Source organism: Perna viridis, chromosome 4 (assembly GCF_037379345.1).
Source record: "Perna viridis isolate PV_CMFRI_1.1 ecotype Kerala chromosome 4, ASM3737934v1, whole genome shotgun sequence".
In the NCBI taxonomy this organism is placed as follows: Eukaryota; Metazoa; Mollusca; class Bivalvia; order Mytilida; family Mytilidae; genus Perna; species Perna viridis.
The window spans coordinates 20579897-20596907 of NC_142448.1; the positions used below are offsets into that span (position 1 = coordinate 20579897).

Genomic DNA, 17011 nt, shown 5'->3' on the forward strand with positions numbered 1-17011 from the left:
ATATTATAACTATCGATTGAAATAAACAGATATATCACAACTATCAATTGAAATGAACAGACATGTTATAACTATTGATTTAAATGAAGACATTATCATAAATATCGATTGAAATGGACAGACATATCATAATTGTCGATTGATACGAACACACTATAACTAGCGACTGATACGGACATACACATATAAGCACAAGTACTTGGGGTCGGGATTTTTGTCAATGAAGTCTATTTATAGACTGAACTTGACTTAGAGATCGTCGGCAACCAAATTACGTAACCAGGGTAGACATTTCAAAATGTAACTACCAAAATAACACTCCGCGGGTTATTCTTCTTTCAAAGTTTGCATTAAGATATTGCTCCGCCGCCGATCATACCCCATGTCAAATATGTGATATTTACTTTACATACGACATGGGCGTGTAACGTTATTAATGCCATTAAATATGTGTAGAACTGCAAGATTTCAATGATTATATGATATTAACTATTTAAATTTTGACACAGAGAGCTGGACTATTTGTCAAATCAACCAGAACATTCGCAGGGAGGTAGGCTCAATTGAGATTTGCCAATTTATTTCTCTCGATCTGACCCTTTTAATGAAGATGTCGGGAGCTTCTAATGACGGATTTTCGGAGCTGCAATGTACACTTTTTGTGTAGTAAGTATAGATTACAGGGGATGGTGCATTGGTTTGGCACCCCTCCTTTTTGTCAAGGAAGTCTATTTATAGCCTGTACTTGACTTGGAGATCGTCGGCAACCAAATTACGTAACCAGAATAGACATTCCAACATATAACTATTAAAATAATACCCCGCGGGTTGTTCTCCTTGCAAAGTTTGCATTAAGATATCGCTCCGCCGCCGATCATACTCCATGTCAAATATGTTATGTTTACTTTACGTACGACAAGGACGTATAACGATAGTAAGGCTTTTTAGTAGGTGTAGAACTGCAAGATTTCAATGAATATATGATAATAACTATTTGAATTTTGACGCAGGCAGCTGGACTATTTTGTCAAATTGACCCGAACATTCGCAGGAAGGTAAGCTCAATCGAGATTTACCAATTTATTTCTCTCGATCTGACCCTTTTAATGAAGATGTCGGGAGCACTGTGTACATATATGTTAATTACTACATATACATGTACATAGATACAAATAAAATGGTAAACGCACATGTACATACATGTGGCATACAATGAAGTATTTAAAATAAAAAATAAACAGAATTGTTAGATTATTATGATTTCAAAGCAGAGACATAAACAATGTCTCTGTTTCAATGGAAAAGATGAAATGAGGTCATTTGGCATATTCATCACATTCAGCAGGTAATGAACTATCAAAAGGGAGGGGTATCCAGTGAAATAAAGTTATGTCCTTGGGACGCAAGTGGACACACGAGCCATGACATTACACATACACTTGTACATGTTCCTAAAATCCAAACTTCCACATTGACCATACACCTTTATCGCGTACCCTATTATGGCTATATCGCGCCCCTAGACCTATATCGCATACCCTATATCACACCCTAGATCTGTATCACATTCCGTATATCACACCCCTATACATACCTCATACTGTGCATGTATATCACACCCCAGACCTATATTACATACCGTATATCACACCCCTAGACCTATATTGCATTCTATATCACACTCCCTGACCTATATTGCATTCTATACCACACCCCTAGACTTATATCGCACACCCCGAGACCTATATTGCACACTGTATATCACACCCCTAAACCCATTTCAAGTACCCTATACATCACACCCACAGGCATATATTGCATACCTTATGTCACATGCATAGATCTATATCACATAGTGTATATCACACCCATGGACCTATATCGCTTTCTCTAAATCTTACCCATAGAAATATATGGTATACTCTATGTCACACCCATAGACATATATTGCATACCATATTTTATCACACCTTGCACAAAACACAATTGAAGTACATTTTGTATAGATAAAATATAAGAAAGAATGAACATGACATGCAAAAATCTATTTGATATTCAGTATCATCCCTCAACCTATATCACCCTGTGGGACAGTGGCCCTTGAGTTGATATAGGAGTCTCCTGTTGATACTGCTTGTGATACAGATTTTGGCATGTACTATTCAGTATGGAGTTTAAAGAAATAGTAATACAATGTACATATGTATTATATCCATGTAAGTCAAAACTGATTTATCAGTATGGTTCTTTTTTAGTACATTGTCAAGATATACCAGATACATTTATTTAGAATGCAGATCATAAAGTAAGAAACATGATTTTCATGACGAAAGAAAAACACAGTTATGTTAGAAATTCTGTGTCCATGAAGGTGCATTGAAAATGTGTTGGATATCGAGGCTACCAAAAGTAGACCTTTTCTAAGAGCTGATTTTCATGGACATTCTTACATGTACAGTGTACTAGGTAAGTAATGAAGGTATACATTATTTATTCATATACTTTGTATGTACACAGTTATTTTCAAAACTGGTGATAGGTATACTGTATTTATTGCTAGTGTAGAACAGTGTAGTCATATTTCTTAGCAAAATTTGCAGTTTACATTTGTATGTCTGTGAACAAGAAATTTATACTGAAAACTACAAAATACATGTGCATGTAATCTTACTATGGTTACTGACATATTAAAGATTTCATACATGAAATTATGATATTTTTAATATGTACATGTATCTAATTTGTTTTCTACTTTGCAATGTGACATTAATTGCTCATAGATAAATCAACATTTAGGGAAATTTTGAAATTTTTGAAATGGGGGTCCAAATATCATTATAAATCCACAGGTAGCTGAAATCATACATGGAAGAAATCCTAGAGCAAGCTTTCCATTTTTTTGGCATTTAGAAGGTTTTTGTCTGGTAAATGAAATGACTTTAATTTATTGTTCTAAACTCATCACTTCAAACCACTTTTTAATATCTATCTTGTTATGAGGGGATGTTGTTTCAACAATGATGGTGAAAAGTAACCTGTTCTACTCTTACTTACATATATGTTACCTGTTATTAATAGTTATTAAAACAAAGATGTGCTCGTGAAATACACTGTACATTTTTGTTTAGTTTGTTATGTTGTTTCAGATCAATTTGAATTATTTCAGATTAAGACATCATATTCCCTGTATTCACCATATCTCTATACCATTTACTTTCCAACTTAATTTGAATCTTAAATAGCTCAAATCTATGAGCTACAAAGTTGTCTTTAGTTTAATGATCTTTAAACTGCATAGTAATTTTTACAACAAGAGTTTTTATCCTTGTTTGAACTGAAAAATTCCTAGAGAAAGGTAATCATTTATTGTACATACCATACCCTGATCTAGACAACAATGACAAGGACAAATTTTAGTTTTAATTTATAAAAAAAAATACTACATGAAAGTGAGCACAAGCAAGGAAAAGTTTTTTGATCATTTCTCTCTTGAGATTAGGCCTTTGTTCAATTTCCTCCAGTCTGCAGGATTCACTTCTACTTCATGCATCTCCAAACCGAAATTTCAAGGTGTGGGTCCATTCTTACTTCCAGAATTCATCGAATATTGATAGTCTGTGATTCTCAGTGGAATTCATATTTTGTAAGAAATGCTGATTTAAGTGTTAGGAAATTTGAGGACATCAACGTATGTGTACAGCTAGGAATACCAAAAGCAATAATACAAAAGAAGATCCAAAAATATATATTGATAAATGGACTGTATAAATATACTACAATAAAACAAATGATTATTGTTTAAAATGACTAAGTTTTGATCGGTTTATTTAGCTTACAATTTGGATACACGAATATTTTTGATTACTTTGAGGTCTTCCTGGACTCAGTGCCTCAGCGCTTTGATTTTTTTTTTTCGTTATAAAATACGAAATTGTGTGTTATAACAGCAAATATTGCACTTATACTATCCATTATATAATAATGTAACAAATCAGATCTGACAAAAAATATCAAAGGTACTTTTATCACTAGAAATGTTTCTTCGGGAGCGTTAAAAGGTTTCACTTTCCTCATATTGCGTTCGATTGTTCAAATTTTAGAAAAGAAACGTTTGGATATGTCTCTCCATTTACTTATATTATCTTTCGATACAAATGCACAATAATTTTAGTACGGTAAATTTAGACAATGTCATATTGGTTTTTATTGTATTTCATAAGCAGTCATTTACTCGTGTATTGAGCATAACCGTCGGTGGTGACCTGTGTCTATATTTTTAGCGATCCTAGGATCGCTTACGATATTGACCAGAGAACCAGATCAGCTCAAGACGATACAGCCAGCCAAAGCTCCGAAACAGCGTTTAACTTTCAAAATTCACTCCAGTAAGAAAGAAAAGAACGACTGTCGCTGTGTGGACTGGTTGCAGCGTCTTGTGTGAATTTCGAACGTCAGACGCCTTTTAGAATGCGTCTGTACATTTCAATTTATATTTAGGGCTTGTTCTTTTGACAAACACCGTTACTATAGATTAGTACGCGGACGGACACACCACAGCCATCGATTGAGACGGACAGATACATAATAACTAGACGGACAAACATGGAAATGAACCGGCACATCAAAATTACCGATTGAGATGAGAAGACCAATTAAAGTTACCGATTGAAATGTAGTCACATCATTCCTATCGATTAAGACAGTAGACGTACCATGTAAGAAAACCGATGCACACCATGGACACAGAAACAGCAAAGGGACAGGCATGCCATAACTGTCGATTGAGATTAACAGACACCATAAATACCAACTGAGACGATCAAATACCTTCAAAACAAATGCATCATACATATAAACTTACTAGAGCTACTGTCAATTGAGATGGACACAAACGAAAGCGATTGAAGAATAACAAGTGTATCAATAAAAGTTTGTAAGTTTTCGTCTATAAGAAGACCTAAATGACCTCGTAAACCTAGGCGAAATGTCGTAATGTGTCATATGACTATCAAATAACTGAATCATCAACAGAATAAAAAATTCTACAATCATATCAATTATCCCTGAATGATTCACACCATCAACTTTATTTTACAGCAATAATGTTATGTAAGAACTGGTACAAACAAAGATATATTACATTGTTCTAGGTACTTAAAACCTACTAACTGTGGCTTATAATGCCGCAGGAAAAATGTCATGTGATCATGTGGGAAACTTTGAAGCTATGTCATGTTCAAAGAATTTGTATTCATTGTACGGATTTCTAAGAATACGTCGCGTGTACACAACTATTTTGTCTTTCAAAATCTGTTTATAACCATCACAAGAATTTCTCTAACAAGAGGAAAACATCAATCAGGTTGCAAGAACAGTCTCCCACCTCCATCACTTTGAATTACGAAATGTAAATATGACAATTACATGTCATTTTTAGAAGATTTACTATCTTCATGTGGAATTATAAGATAACAAATAAGAACTATATATTTTTGTCAGCACTTTTTTGAAATTCCAGGCACGAAGTTGTACGTGTACTAAAAACTAGATTCCCTCGACGTTACAGAAGCTACCGAAATCTTCTTTCGTAGCTCCGGAGTAACAACAGGCGACACAGTGTTTATTTCAAAGTAACTGCATTCATATTTACCATCTTCTGTGATTTGTGGGCTGATACTTTGGAATTTGTATCCATGATGAATTTCTTCTGGGATATAGGAGGTTCTTGTTTGTACAATCCGGCTTGTACTCTCAATGACACCTTCTAACATGACCAGTATTTCCGAAAATCCTCCGAGTCGTCGAAGATTCATTGGAGGCCACAGTGGACTTTCTCTATTAATTGTGTGATAGATAACTGCGGGCCACAATAAAGTCAGTGTTTCACTACCCCCTTCCGATACGAAATCAATGAAAGTCTGTTGAAGTTGATGTTTTTGGTTGTGGACAGTACGTTTTATCAAAATGCCCCTGGCCTTTACACCAACTAACTTTGACTTTCTGAAGTCTGCTACTCGAACCATTAATCGCCATTGCCCGTCTACAACAGCTAGGCATGCTTTTTGACTGAAAACAATTGAATCGCCTCTCCTTTTTGATCGAATGAGCTTTGAAAATATTAGTGCAGCTGTTAAACATTGAACACCAATACCCAAAATAAATTGGACGAATACTGCAAAAACTGCATGAGGGCATGCTGTTGTGACGTGTCTAAATCCATATCCTATGGTGTGCTGTGTTTCTACAGAGAACAGCAAGGCCGATGTGAAATCGTACACATTTTCGATGCAAACTTCTTTTTCTTCATCCCCAGTTTCCTTTGGTTCATCATGATTCAATGCACATGCAAGGTAGATAAGAGCAAATATCGTCCAAGTAAGGAGAAATCCGCTCACAAAAATCAAAATGGACCATCTCCACTTTGCATCAACGAATGTTGTAAATGTATCACGCAGATAGTTCTTTAAAATATACTTTCTGGTAGTTTCTATCTTCACTCGATAATGCCCCTGCTTGCTGACGATCCTGTTATGAGCATTCGAATATATTATGTTTTCGTCCGTCATTGATGGGTCAGTTCGATCAGATTTCCTTGGACTAGACATACATGGCGTTTCACTCCGTGAAAACAATAACAACCCACAGTTATCCTGTCATGTTCTTTAAATGAAATGAGTGATTACCTGTACATACCATTAAAAAGCTCATACATTATACAGGTATAGTTTTACATCTGTAGAGAAAAGAGTTATGAACCACTTAATTGTATCAAACAGAGAGGAAGTAGACAAGTGGAATTATAAATGGTTTATCTTGATAAATTGATGGTTAGGGTCTATATTTATCCTGTGACAATTTTGAAGATGTTTCAAGAATAAATGATTGTTGTTTTTTTTTCTTTATGAAAAGAAGTTCAAATGTGGTTCGTCTTCGTAAAAAAGAGATTTTTGAGAGATCTTGCCAAATTATGGTGTGATCTTCGCTGTTTTCAAGTGGTTGTCCGAGGATGTACTTAAAGACGGGAAGGGAATGAACAACCCTGTCTGATATATATTTTATGCTACATAAGCCGTGTACTTCATTTCGACTGAGTCTAAAAATTCATGGTTTCGTAACACATAAGGATAAGATACTATATTTAAAAGCAGTTTTTGGCATGACACAGTTGTGTCATCATTGTATCACTCATGATGTATAGCAGTCCTTAACCCCGCATGGGAAGAATTTGGATTGATATCACATACGGTGAGAGCATAACGTTTTAAGTGGTCTGGAGTTGGTATGCCAGTGAACTGCTAGTAGTCTTTCGTTGTGCATACGTGTAACGTATATTCAGTTTCTTTATTTCTGTTTTATTCAGACCTTTTTGAATTGATCTGTAGGTGTGTTTGATTGTGTAATATTTTTTCGCAATGGCCTGTGGGGTTGTTGTATCTTTGACACATTCCCCATATCCATTCTCCTTATATTTGATTATTTAATGTTTTAAATTCATATTATATGATCAATTTGTCCGATTTTATTTCTTTAGTGGTTAATTTTCAAGAGTAGTTTTAGTCTAAATTCTAGATGTATCTTTAAAAAAGAAACACACTCAATTCGTTGTCAACATTCAAGGTCAATTCGAATAGATAGACAAAAATATCGAAAAATAATGATGTCACTACTAACCCTAAACGACCAATAATTCAGTCATCAATTAATATTTGATGACAAGGAAAAATTACAGGCAAAGTTGACAGATTATAATGGGCAGATTGAGGTTCTGCCACCTCTGTTAATATGAACATTTTGCTCTGGGTAAATCAATCATCAAGATTAAGCTGACAGTGTAAACGGGATTATTAATGTTTCCAGGTACACCATTGCTCTTTCTGCCATATTTAATCTAAACTTGACATTATTAAAATTTCAACCTATCTGTACGGACAAAAGTCACGTCTAACCATTTGGTTATGTTACATGAACAACGCGATTATGTTTCATGAATATTCCATTCACAACTGCCAAAAATCAGTAGAACACTTCAAAATCAAAATTCGCAAAACCATAAAGTATATTTGTAGTTTAGCCCTGGAACGAATCTTAATTTGTACCAAATATGCATAAAATATAAAACGTATCTATTTAATTGCTACAGTAGTGGATGCTGGGTTCACCCTCTGTCGATGAGTTTCTTGTGTTCAGTTTATTTGTTGATAATTGTGATTTTCATTTACCAGCATTTAAAAAGTTTTTTGTTAATGCTGTAGGTTGATTGTTACTTATATTTGTAACGTTCCTTAAATTCAGAAACTTGCAAATCTATTAGGAATTTAAACCTGAGAATAACTTTATTCAAAGATAAAATTTGTAGTCAAATATGTTTTGAATCAAACACAGAAAAGTCGCTACAGGAGGAAGAAACATCAGTGTCAATACCGTCACTATAACCGGATTCTATACGACCATTACTAGTCTCTGATATCTTAGATGCAAACCGGTTAAGTCTCTTTAACCTCGTATACGGTGCGTAAGTGATATTTAGAGGGACCTCTTCAGTCTGGTGAAAAATGCTTAAATCATATTCACACGCACCAGATGAAGTCATGTTAGCAATCATTGGCGTAAATCTGTGTTGCCATTGGAATTCGTTAGGAATGTATGATGTTCTTGCTTGTACTGTCATACCGGTGGACTCGATTACACCATCCATCAATATAATGAGTTCTAAATCTGAATTTCTGAGATCATCTTCATCCATGTTATACAACGGACTGTGAGGTTGAAGTCGATGTGAAAGTATAACAGGCCATTGAAGTTGGATTCTGCTGTATTGTTTATCAAGTTTGAATTCTATATCATGGCGGAAGTGGGATATAAAGTCACCATCAGTCGTCAATGTACTCACAACACAAACAGCACGGGCACTAGTCTCAATCATGTTTGACTTCTGAATGTCTGCGACCCTGATGTATAGATATTTCCCATCGTCTTCCTCGCACATACATACACATTTGCTAAACAAAATAGTGTTTCCCCTTTTCGTTGGTTTTTGAATTTTTACAATAACAAGTCCAGTGAGTAAAGCTTGTAGCAGAGCACCCCATATAGACTGAATCATTACGAAAATTATGACCCCGGGGCACTCGTCGGTAACATACCGTGATCCATATCCAATGGTAGTCTGTGTTTCCATTGAAAACAAGACCATAGCAAGAAAGTCAGGTGAGTTTTCAACACACATAATATGATCCCCTTTTAAAAGTTCTTTAAAATCACCTCGCGCCGATGACAAGCCGAAATAAACAGCAGCAAACGCAATCCAAGAAATAATTACACTCATTCCGAAGATAGGCAAAACGAGTCTCCATTTAGTCTCAATCATAGAAGTAAAGAAGTCAGTGCAAAATGTCCTTTGCTTACCAGTAATTGTACGCGACACAATGTTACAGTTGCCATTTCTCTCAACTAATCTCGGTAAATGTTTCACATACGACTTAGCCGATTTGTCAAATTTCACTTTACCTTGTCTATATATCTTTTGTTGGATGCTCTTTTTCGAAACCCTACTGGCTGTGGAAAATTTCTTTTCCATCGGAGAACAAGGAGCATCTCGCACACAATTGCCATTTTCGTCTGATGGTTGATTTTCTTCCGACATTTCCGAAACAACGGTCATAATTTGGAAGTTTCTACACGTTTTCCTACCAGGATTATTTCGACAAGTTGTAGACGTGCGCATTACAGTTGTCACCCTTGTACTTTGACTTCTTGTTGTTAGTTTGTCATGATTAATGACAAGTATAAATACACAATGTTACAGTGGTATACAAAAAGCTGGAAGACTTTTTATTGACATTTATATCTTACAAATGTTGTCCTAATTATTGAATGAATCTAAAACGGTACAATATGTTTACACTGAAAGTTACTCTACAAAGTAATATAAATTGCTTTTGGTGTTGGGCAGGGTTGTCCATTGTTTAGTCGTTTTCCAAACGTTCATGTGAAAAGATATTATGATGTTCTGTCGTTTGTTTTCCTACCTACGGGAAAATTGAAGTTCCCATAAGTACTTGAATACATTCTGGGCGATTCGGAATTCCAGATAACCAAAGATTTATTAGGATTTTTATTCTAAGTCTGCTTATTTTCATCTTACTCTGTCAAAGTCTTCATGATATATAAATCTATAAATCCTACAAGGAATTAGCATGTACGTATGAATACATGTAGACTCCAATATCCGATTCCGATTCTAAAGACAAGTATAATTGATGTTCGTACTGTCCCGGTATAAATACAAGTACGGTCATATATTTACATTTTCTAATTTTAAAATTTTATTGAAATATTTCAAAAGAGACATTCATGATATATATTTCTTTTTAAGCATATTTATTAATTGTACATAATATTTATTCGGAATCATAGATTATCAACACTTTTTGTTCTAGAGGAAAAATGAATACAGAAAAAAAATGAAATGCAAGTCGGGACATCCGAACTGCCCAGGATTCTTTATCTCATTTAATAAGCATAAATAAGAGATAAACATTGAAACCTAAACCTGCAAAATTTTAAGTAGATCTATTACACTCGGAATCTTTTTCTGTCAACTCGAATCATACGGAAATTTTATTTTTTTAATAAATGTAACGGGAATTATAGTATTTTGATAGTTTTCATCTTCGAGTATTAAAGACAGTATTTATTAGACTGTTGTTATTTACTTACGAGAGAGGAATGTGTAAAATCTAAACAAAAACTTCAACAATAAGGCTAAAATATCTCAAACTAAATTTCTGTCACCTATGTCGTTATAATTATAATTCTAAAATATTTTAATTCAAAATGATTTCTGTAACACAATATTATGTTTGTAGAATTGCACATAGTATACACAAAAAATAAAAATAGCCTCTTGAAATTAACAGCGGACAGATCTTAAGATATTGTCCGTTCAAAAAGTACACGTGGAGAACTTGTTTGTCTATTATAGTTATGGTTACAAGTAAATGAACAAAATTTATGGTGACTTGAACATTATAATTACTTTCAATTACTAAGAACCATAACCTCTGTAATTGTACTGCTCGTGTTTTTCAACATATTAAAACAAAACGGATATAATTGATGTCCACGAACTACATCTTGTACTAAATGTTTTCTCAGAATTTTTTTTTGTCATGGTAAATATGTAACTTTCAAGTTAACGACCTTTTTTACGCACACTTTATATCATTCTATGTTTATGAACAAAATCGTCTTGGTTTAAAATCCGGCTACAGAAAATATAGTTTTGCAAATGTTGTGAGGTTCAGCGGTTATTCAAGGGAGTCTCCAGGGATTTTGAAATGAAACACCAGGCTCATTTTTGCCAATATTTTACACGAAATTTAAATAATTTCCAGAAAAAAATGTGAAAAACCCTCTCAAACCCCTGGATCTGGCTCTGCAATTCATTTATCTTGTTAGGAGGAGTTTATATGTCTATTTATGAGACAAAAAGTATATTGCAGCATATTTCAAGGTGTATAAAAAATGAAAGACAAAACAAAGAAATATGAAAATGACTTACCTTCTTCGGCTTAAAGAGCTCAACCTCTACTAAAAGTAAAGATCGAAAGAGTTTTTGCCATTGAAAGGTGGAACATGATATTTTTGCAGGTTTGGTCAATATTTCGGAACCTGAAATAATTAGATAGAAACTATCTATTGAAAAAATTACCCTTATGAAAAGGCCTACAAAAGTTTCGTGTAGAACGACTTTTTGTGAGTGCAGTTGAAAGAGTGAAGATGACGTTTTGCAGTTTCTAGCAAATCTCATGAAAAGAATAATAGAGGAAAATAAACCATTGATGACATCAATGTTCTTCATAACAGAAGTCTTCATCAGATGAAAGTGGTTAGAACTATTGGCTTTGACTACCGAAAAAAGTGAAGGTGACTTATTTGCAGTTTTAGTCATTTGGTCAATTTCTTTAAAACTATAATATAATGAAAACTTCAATTGATGGAGTGATCCATATGATAAGGCCAACAAAAGTCTGCATTGGGACAAAATTGCTGGGAAACTTTTGACAACATTTGACAGGCTCTCAGAATTAATATAACAATTATACTTTAAAAACCCTAACATAAAGGGAAAAGGTTTTAATTGCCAGAATAATTCTTGTATGCCTTAAATCAAATTTTCATACAGTAAAGATTTCCAGATGGGCAATTCAGTGCTTCGATGGCCTTTATTTTTATTTTGCAGAATAAATTGGCTGTCAGTTGGTTTGAAGACATTTTCAGGCAGCAAGGTATAAATAGATTATAAATTCATTCACAACATGCATACACAACTATGAAGCTTTTACCCGACACATCTCAAATTGTGTCTTTCATTTTGACTTTTGATGACTGGTGTTTCATAATTTTTCTTTAATGTCCAAACATAGTAGTCACTGACTATCAGTTTATACAACAATTAACGTTCATTGTATCGCTTGAAAACGAAACGCCAAATTAGGTCGTTTTACCGTCCACTAAGACTTGGTGGCATTTTGTCCACTACTGCTACATAGTGTGTTGGTTTGATCAGCAAACTAAACTATGATATCTAAAATACTGCGAACAATGCTCAATATATCAAATAAAGATGCACCGGCTTCCCCATTTGACAACATGCATCTTTTAAACTAAAAAAGGAGGGGCACAATAGGAATCTGTGAGTAATATTATGTTTGAGATGAGTACCCCATATTCGTAGAAGGACCCCCTCCGAACAAAAAAGCACATTCAGATAAAAAAATTAATATAATAGGAGGTGCACACCTCGCAAAAAATCAAGTCCATGTTTTGTTATATACAAAAACATTAAGCAAAAAGATACGCCTGCAAATGTCGAACCCATAAAAAGATGGGGAAAATATTTACACAAAATTCAAGCTTTATGCAAAGTATACAAAAATATTAAAAAGAGCTCACATTAATAAAATAAACAATTCAAGAAAGTTTAATGACAATTATTTGAAGCGTTTTCAAGTTCATAGCGCAATTGTGGGACCCCCCCCCCATAAAGTCCCATAAAATTTAAAAAATCGGAAATTTATACAATAGGAATGGTAGCTTCCATTAAAAGAAATAAAAATATTTTCCAAATTTTCATGGAGATGGGTGCAACCACTTTTGAGATATATAGTCCAAAAGCGTAACCAAGAGATTCAAGGTTCTAATGGAAATCAAAAGAAAGTAATCCTGGGACAAAGACCAAACATAGAAAACAGACATACAAAACATTAAGTAACTAAAATAATACATATAAAGTAACAAAAGCAAATGAGCAACTCGGACTCCATTAAATCAAAGTACTGAAGTACTGAGTCATTGAAGATTTCATAGTTTGCTCTGTTTCTTACTGCATGATCATATTTCTAATCATAAAAAAAGGATTGTAATATTTAAAACTAGGGAAAGTAATATTTTTACCATTCTTTCTCGTAGAAGAAATTTTTTTTCAAAGACCGTTTATTAGCCGAGCAGCCATGACTTCTTGAGTTGATTTGACGATACTCATTTAAAAATATACATGTTAATTCACTCTTCCATGTTTTTTTTTTGCTTGTTTATATTACTTCACAACAAAGCTTTTGCTTTTACTTATCATAGAATTGAATCAAATATTTATACAGCTCCAAGTTCTCCCTTAGTCATACATGGACAACGACTCTTCAGTTAAACCACTGTTGAATCCTGTGTTCCTGTATCAAAGCATGTAAATTGACCATTTTTTGCTGTCTAATTGCTTCCAAAATGAATTATGACCATACAATCAGACCAAAGCATCATCATAGTAGTTCACCCAAAACCAAGGTTTTTTCACCTCTACTAAAAAGAGTTACGAACAGTAATAAAGTGGAGCAGGCCTGAGAGACGCAAAAAGAGTATTCAAGACTGTAATAGAAACAATCTGTATTTTCATGTCATTCAAACAACTTGTATCTTTCAGTAATGATGATTGGGGGGTTTTACGGTCTTGACTAGCCTTACGGATCTCGCACGACCGCCCCTTACGGGGATTATGCTAGTAATGCCGGTTAGTAGTAGAAGGTAGCAGAACCTGACCGAAGAACTCAGTCAGAGTATGCCCTGCTAGCGGCTGGGCTGCTGTGTTGACGCTTTGGCCTACTCCCAGACCCCACGTGGGTCCGAGAGCGTTTCCCCGCACTAACTGTTTGGGAGTACGTCAACATGTAGAGTGATCTTTCAGTACTTATGGACCCCATATATTTGTTTAATGGCTAAATCAGATAACTAGCAAGTCCCGTTCCTATTAAATGCACTGCTGTCAAAATATTCTAAATAAACAGAAACTGAAAACTTTTGGTAAATAACATTTTTACTATCTATTCTAAACTTAGACAAAAACAAGTACGTTACACAGTTTTCAACATGTGTTGTTAATTGTAAATATGTGTGTAATGTATTAACATGACAAACAATGAAATGAATACATCAATTAAAACTAGATTTGTGTACTGTTTACAAGTAACACATTGTAAACAAGTCTTATCTTTCAAAAAAAACTAACGCAGTAAAATTTGTTCTTTTTACTTTTAATTTTTTCCGGAAATGACTGCGTCGGAAAAAGAATACATGTTACAAGTATTTGTTGCTACATACAATGTATGTATACCATGCAATACCTATACTTTCGCTGTTGTTGCATAATTATAAACTGATTCAAAAATTTCAAACCTTGTAAAGTTTGTAACATGAATATAATCACACATTACACAGCAAAAAAGGGTAAATTATCAGGACTATGAGCTCACGATAGATTTATACCTATTTATCATAAACTAACAGAGTACAAAGAACATTTTACAAATATTGTACATCAATGATAAAAAAAAATAAACAGGATTAATACAGAAGATTTGAAATGATGCTCCTCTGTTGAGATGCATGCAGGGTGACGCGAAAGTACTGTACTAACGGGTTGACTGGCAGAAAAAAAGGACTAATTTTTCCTTCAATATTAAAATATATAAAACTTTGTCTCTCAAATACTATTTCCAGCTATTTTAAGTCTACATCTAAAAATTGTCAGGCAAATTAAAGAATATATTTAGATTTGTCATGACGCTCAACTAGAGAAATCCAAGATGGCGGGATGAAGCGAGAGTACTAGCGGGGGCTACAGATACAGAAAAAAATATCCATTCTTTCCCTCAAGATAATCAAAACTTGTTCGCAAATAGTATCTGTAATGAAAGAATTGTGTCTAAATTAGGGAGTGCTTTCATGCAGTAACCCGCCTTATTTAATCAAACTATTTCCCGTTTGGCGTCCCCTTCAGCTGCCGAAACTTTTCTTCTAAGGTCACGTGAGATATTCATACGCATGAGATGGCCGGTGACTGTAACAATTTTTCACCACGTGATCAACAGTCCGAAGAACAAATCATTAAATAGTGAGTAAATATTACACGGATTCCTATAAATAAAATGGAAGATGCGAAATTTCCCTTGCATGCTGTTTGATTAACTATCAATTTAATGGTTATTTTTACTCCTTTCCATTTCACGTTTCACTCTTTTCCATTCACAATGTTATTGAACGCGGATGCTTGTGAGTGCTACCGCAAATTATGATATTTAGCAAGATTTTCATGTGATGCCTAGGTCAATTTAAGCCACTAGAGTGGCTTCATTGACAAAAACTGTGAAATCCCCTTTTTTTCTGAACTAAGTCATTACATTAAATTGTATAAATCGGAAATTTAAAAAAATTAAGGGGAGCTTACATCAATATTTCTAAACAATTCACCAAAGTATCATAGTCATTGCAGCAAGGGTTTTTGAGTTATGGTCTGAAAAACAGAACACCAACCTAATTGTTGTACGAATAGTCTCATAACAGAAACATTAAAAATAAAAAATAATAATAATTTTTTTTTAATAAAAATCGAAAGGCTGCTCACATCTTATTACTTTGTTACAAACATAGTCCCTTCATCAGTAGATAGAAACAATTCACCAAAATATCACAAAAACTGGTGGAAGCATTTTTGATTTATAGTACGAAGTGTGAACGACAGGAGGACGGGCACAGGCATGCCACAATACACCCCTGGGAAGACTGGCACAGGCATGCCATAATACATCCCGTCTAGGAAGACATGCGTATGAAAATATAAGATCTGAAATACACGTAGGAGGTATGCAGTCAATATTCTGTGAAGTAAATAGGGTACCTCGATAAGAGAATTGTACCCTTTATTTCAAGTAGTTTAGAGTTGTCTGTCCAGAACTAGAAATCAAATACATGTATTATTTAACGAAATTTCCGTTACGAATTCGAGAACCCCCTAAGAAAATGAGGCTAAACATCTGGCTATATTAATGCAGATCCTTGGAACGTCTCATTTGGTAGAACTCTTTTGTGCTGGATTTAGTTTCCTATTTCGATATGCTTTAAAATTTATTTTTGAATCCTAAACTTCCGGTATTAGGTTTAATTGCTGTATATGAGATGTTTACTCCTTGAAACACGTGTATAGTATACCCAATTAAAAAAAAAAACTTATATCTATGTGTACAGACGGAAGGGCTCTGGAGACAAAGGTTGGTTTTAACAAATCTTTTTAGTCATACTGCATTAGTAAGACTGAAATGGTTTGAAAGCAGTGTTACATTGCTTAAGATATTCTAATATGGTCACATTAATTTTTGACTAGATGAATTTGGAGCAAGTAACATCCACTTGAGCTAACATTGTAGTACATTGTATTTGATTCTTTTTATTTCGTTTCCTGTATTCTGAATAACATTTTTAAAAGAGTTTTATGTTATATTTAATTCTTTTGTGTATTGTGCAACAAATTTGTCATGTGATTGAAAACATTTTGATTGGCTCAATATGGGTGTACCTGATAAACCTACTATTCTGTATACTTTTCATAGCAAACCCAATAATTTTCTGGTTTTCTGTGAAATTTATGCTCTCACATAGAAACTGGAATAGGTCACTCTATGAA

The 17011-nt window shown here is 34.1% G+C and overlaps 2 protein-coding genes across 2 annotated transcripts; both read right to left on the bottom strand.

The window, feature by feature from the left end:
• Positions 1 to 5053: 5053 nt before the first annotated feature.
• Positions 5054 to 6662, bottom strand: LOC148619265 (ATP-sensitive inward rectifier potassium channel 1-like). The gene has a single exon (XM_088578962.1). It carries the CDS (start codon positions 6603 to 6605, stop codon positions 5538 to 5540), a length of 1068 nt encoding a protein of 355 aa, XP_088435088.1. The 5' UTR covers positions 6606 to 6662; the 3' UTR covers positions 5054 to 5537.
• Positions 6663 to 7948: 1286 nt separating this feature from the next.
• Positions 7949 to 9725, bottom strand: LOC148619266 (G protein-activated inward rectifier potassium channel 3-like). Its single transcript, XM_088576922.1, has one exon. The coding sequence runs from the start codon at positions 9722 to 9724 to the stop codon at positions 8357 to 8359; it is 1368 nt and encodes a 455-aa protein (XP_088433048.1). The 5' UTR covers position 9725; the 3' UTR covers positions 7949 to 8356.
• Positions 9726 to 17011: the final 7286 nt, after the last annotated feature.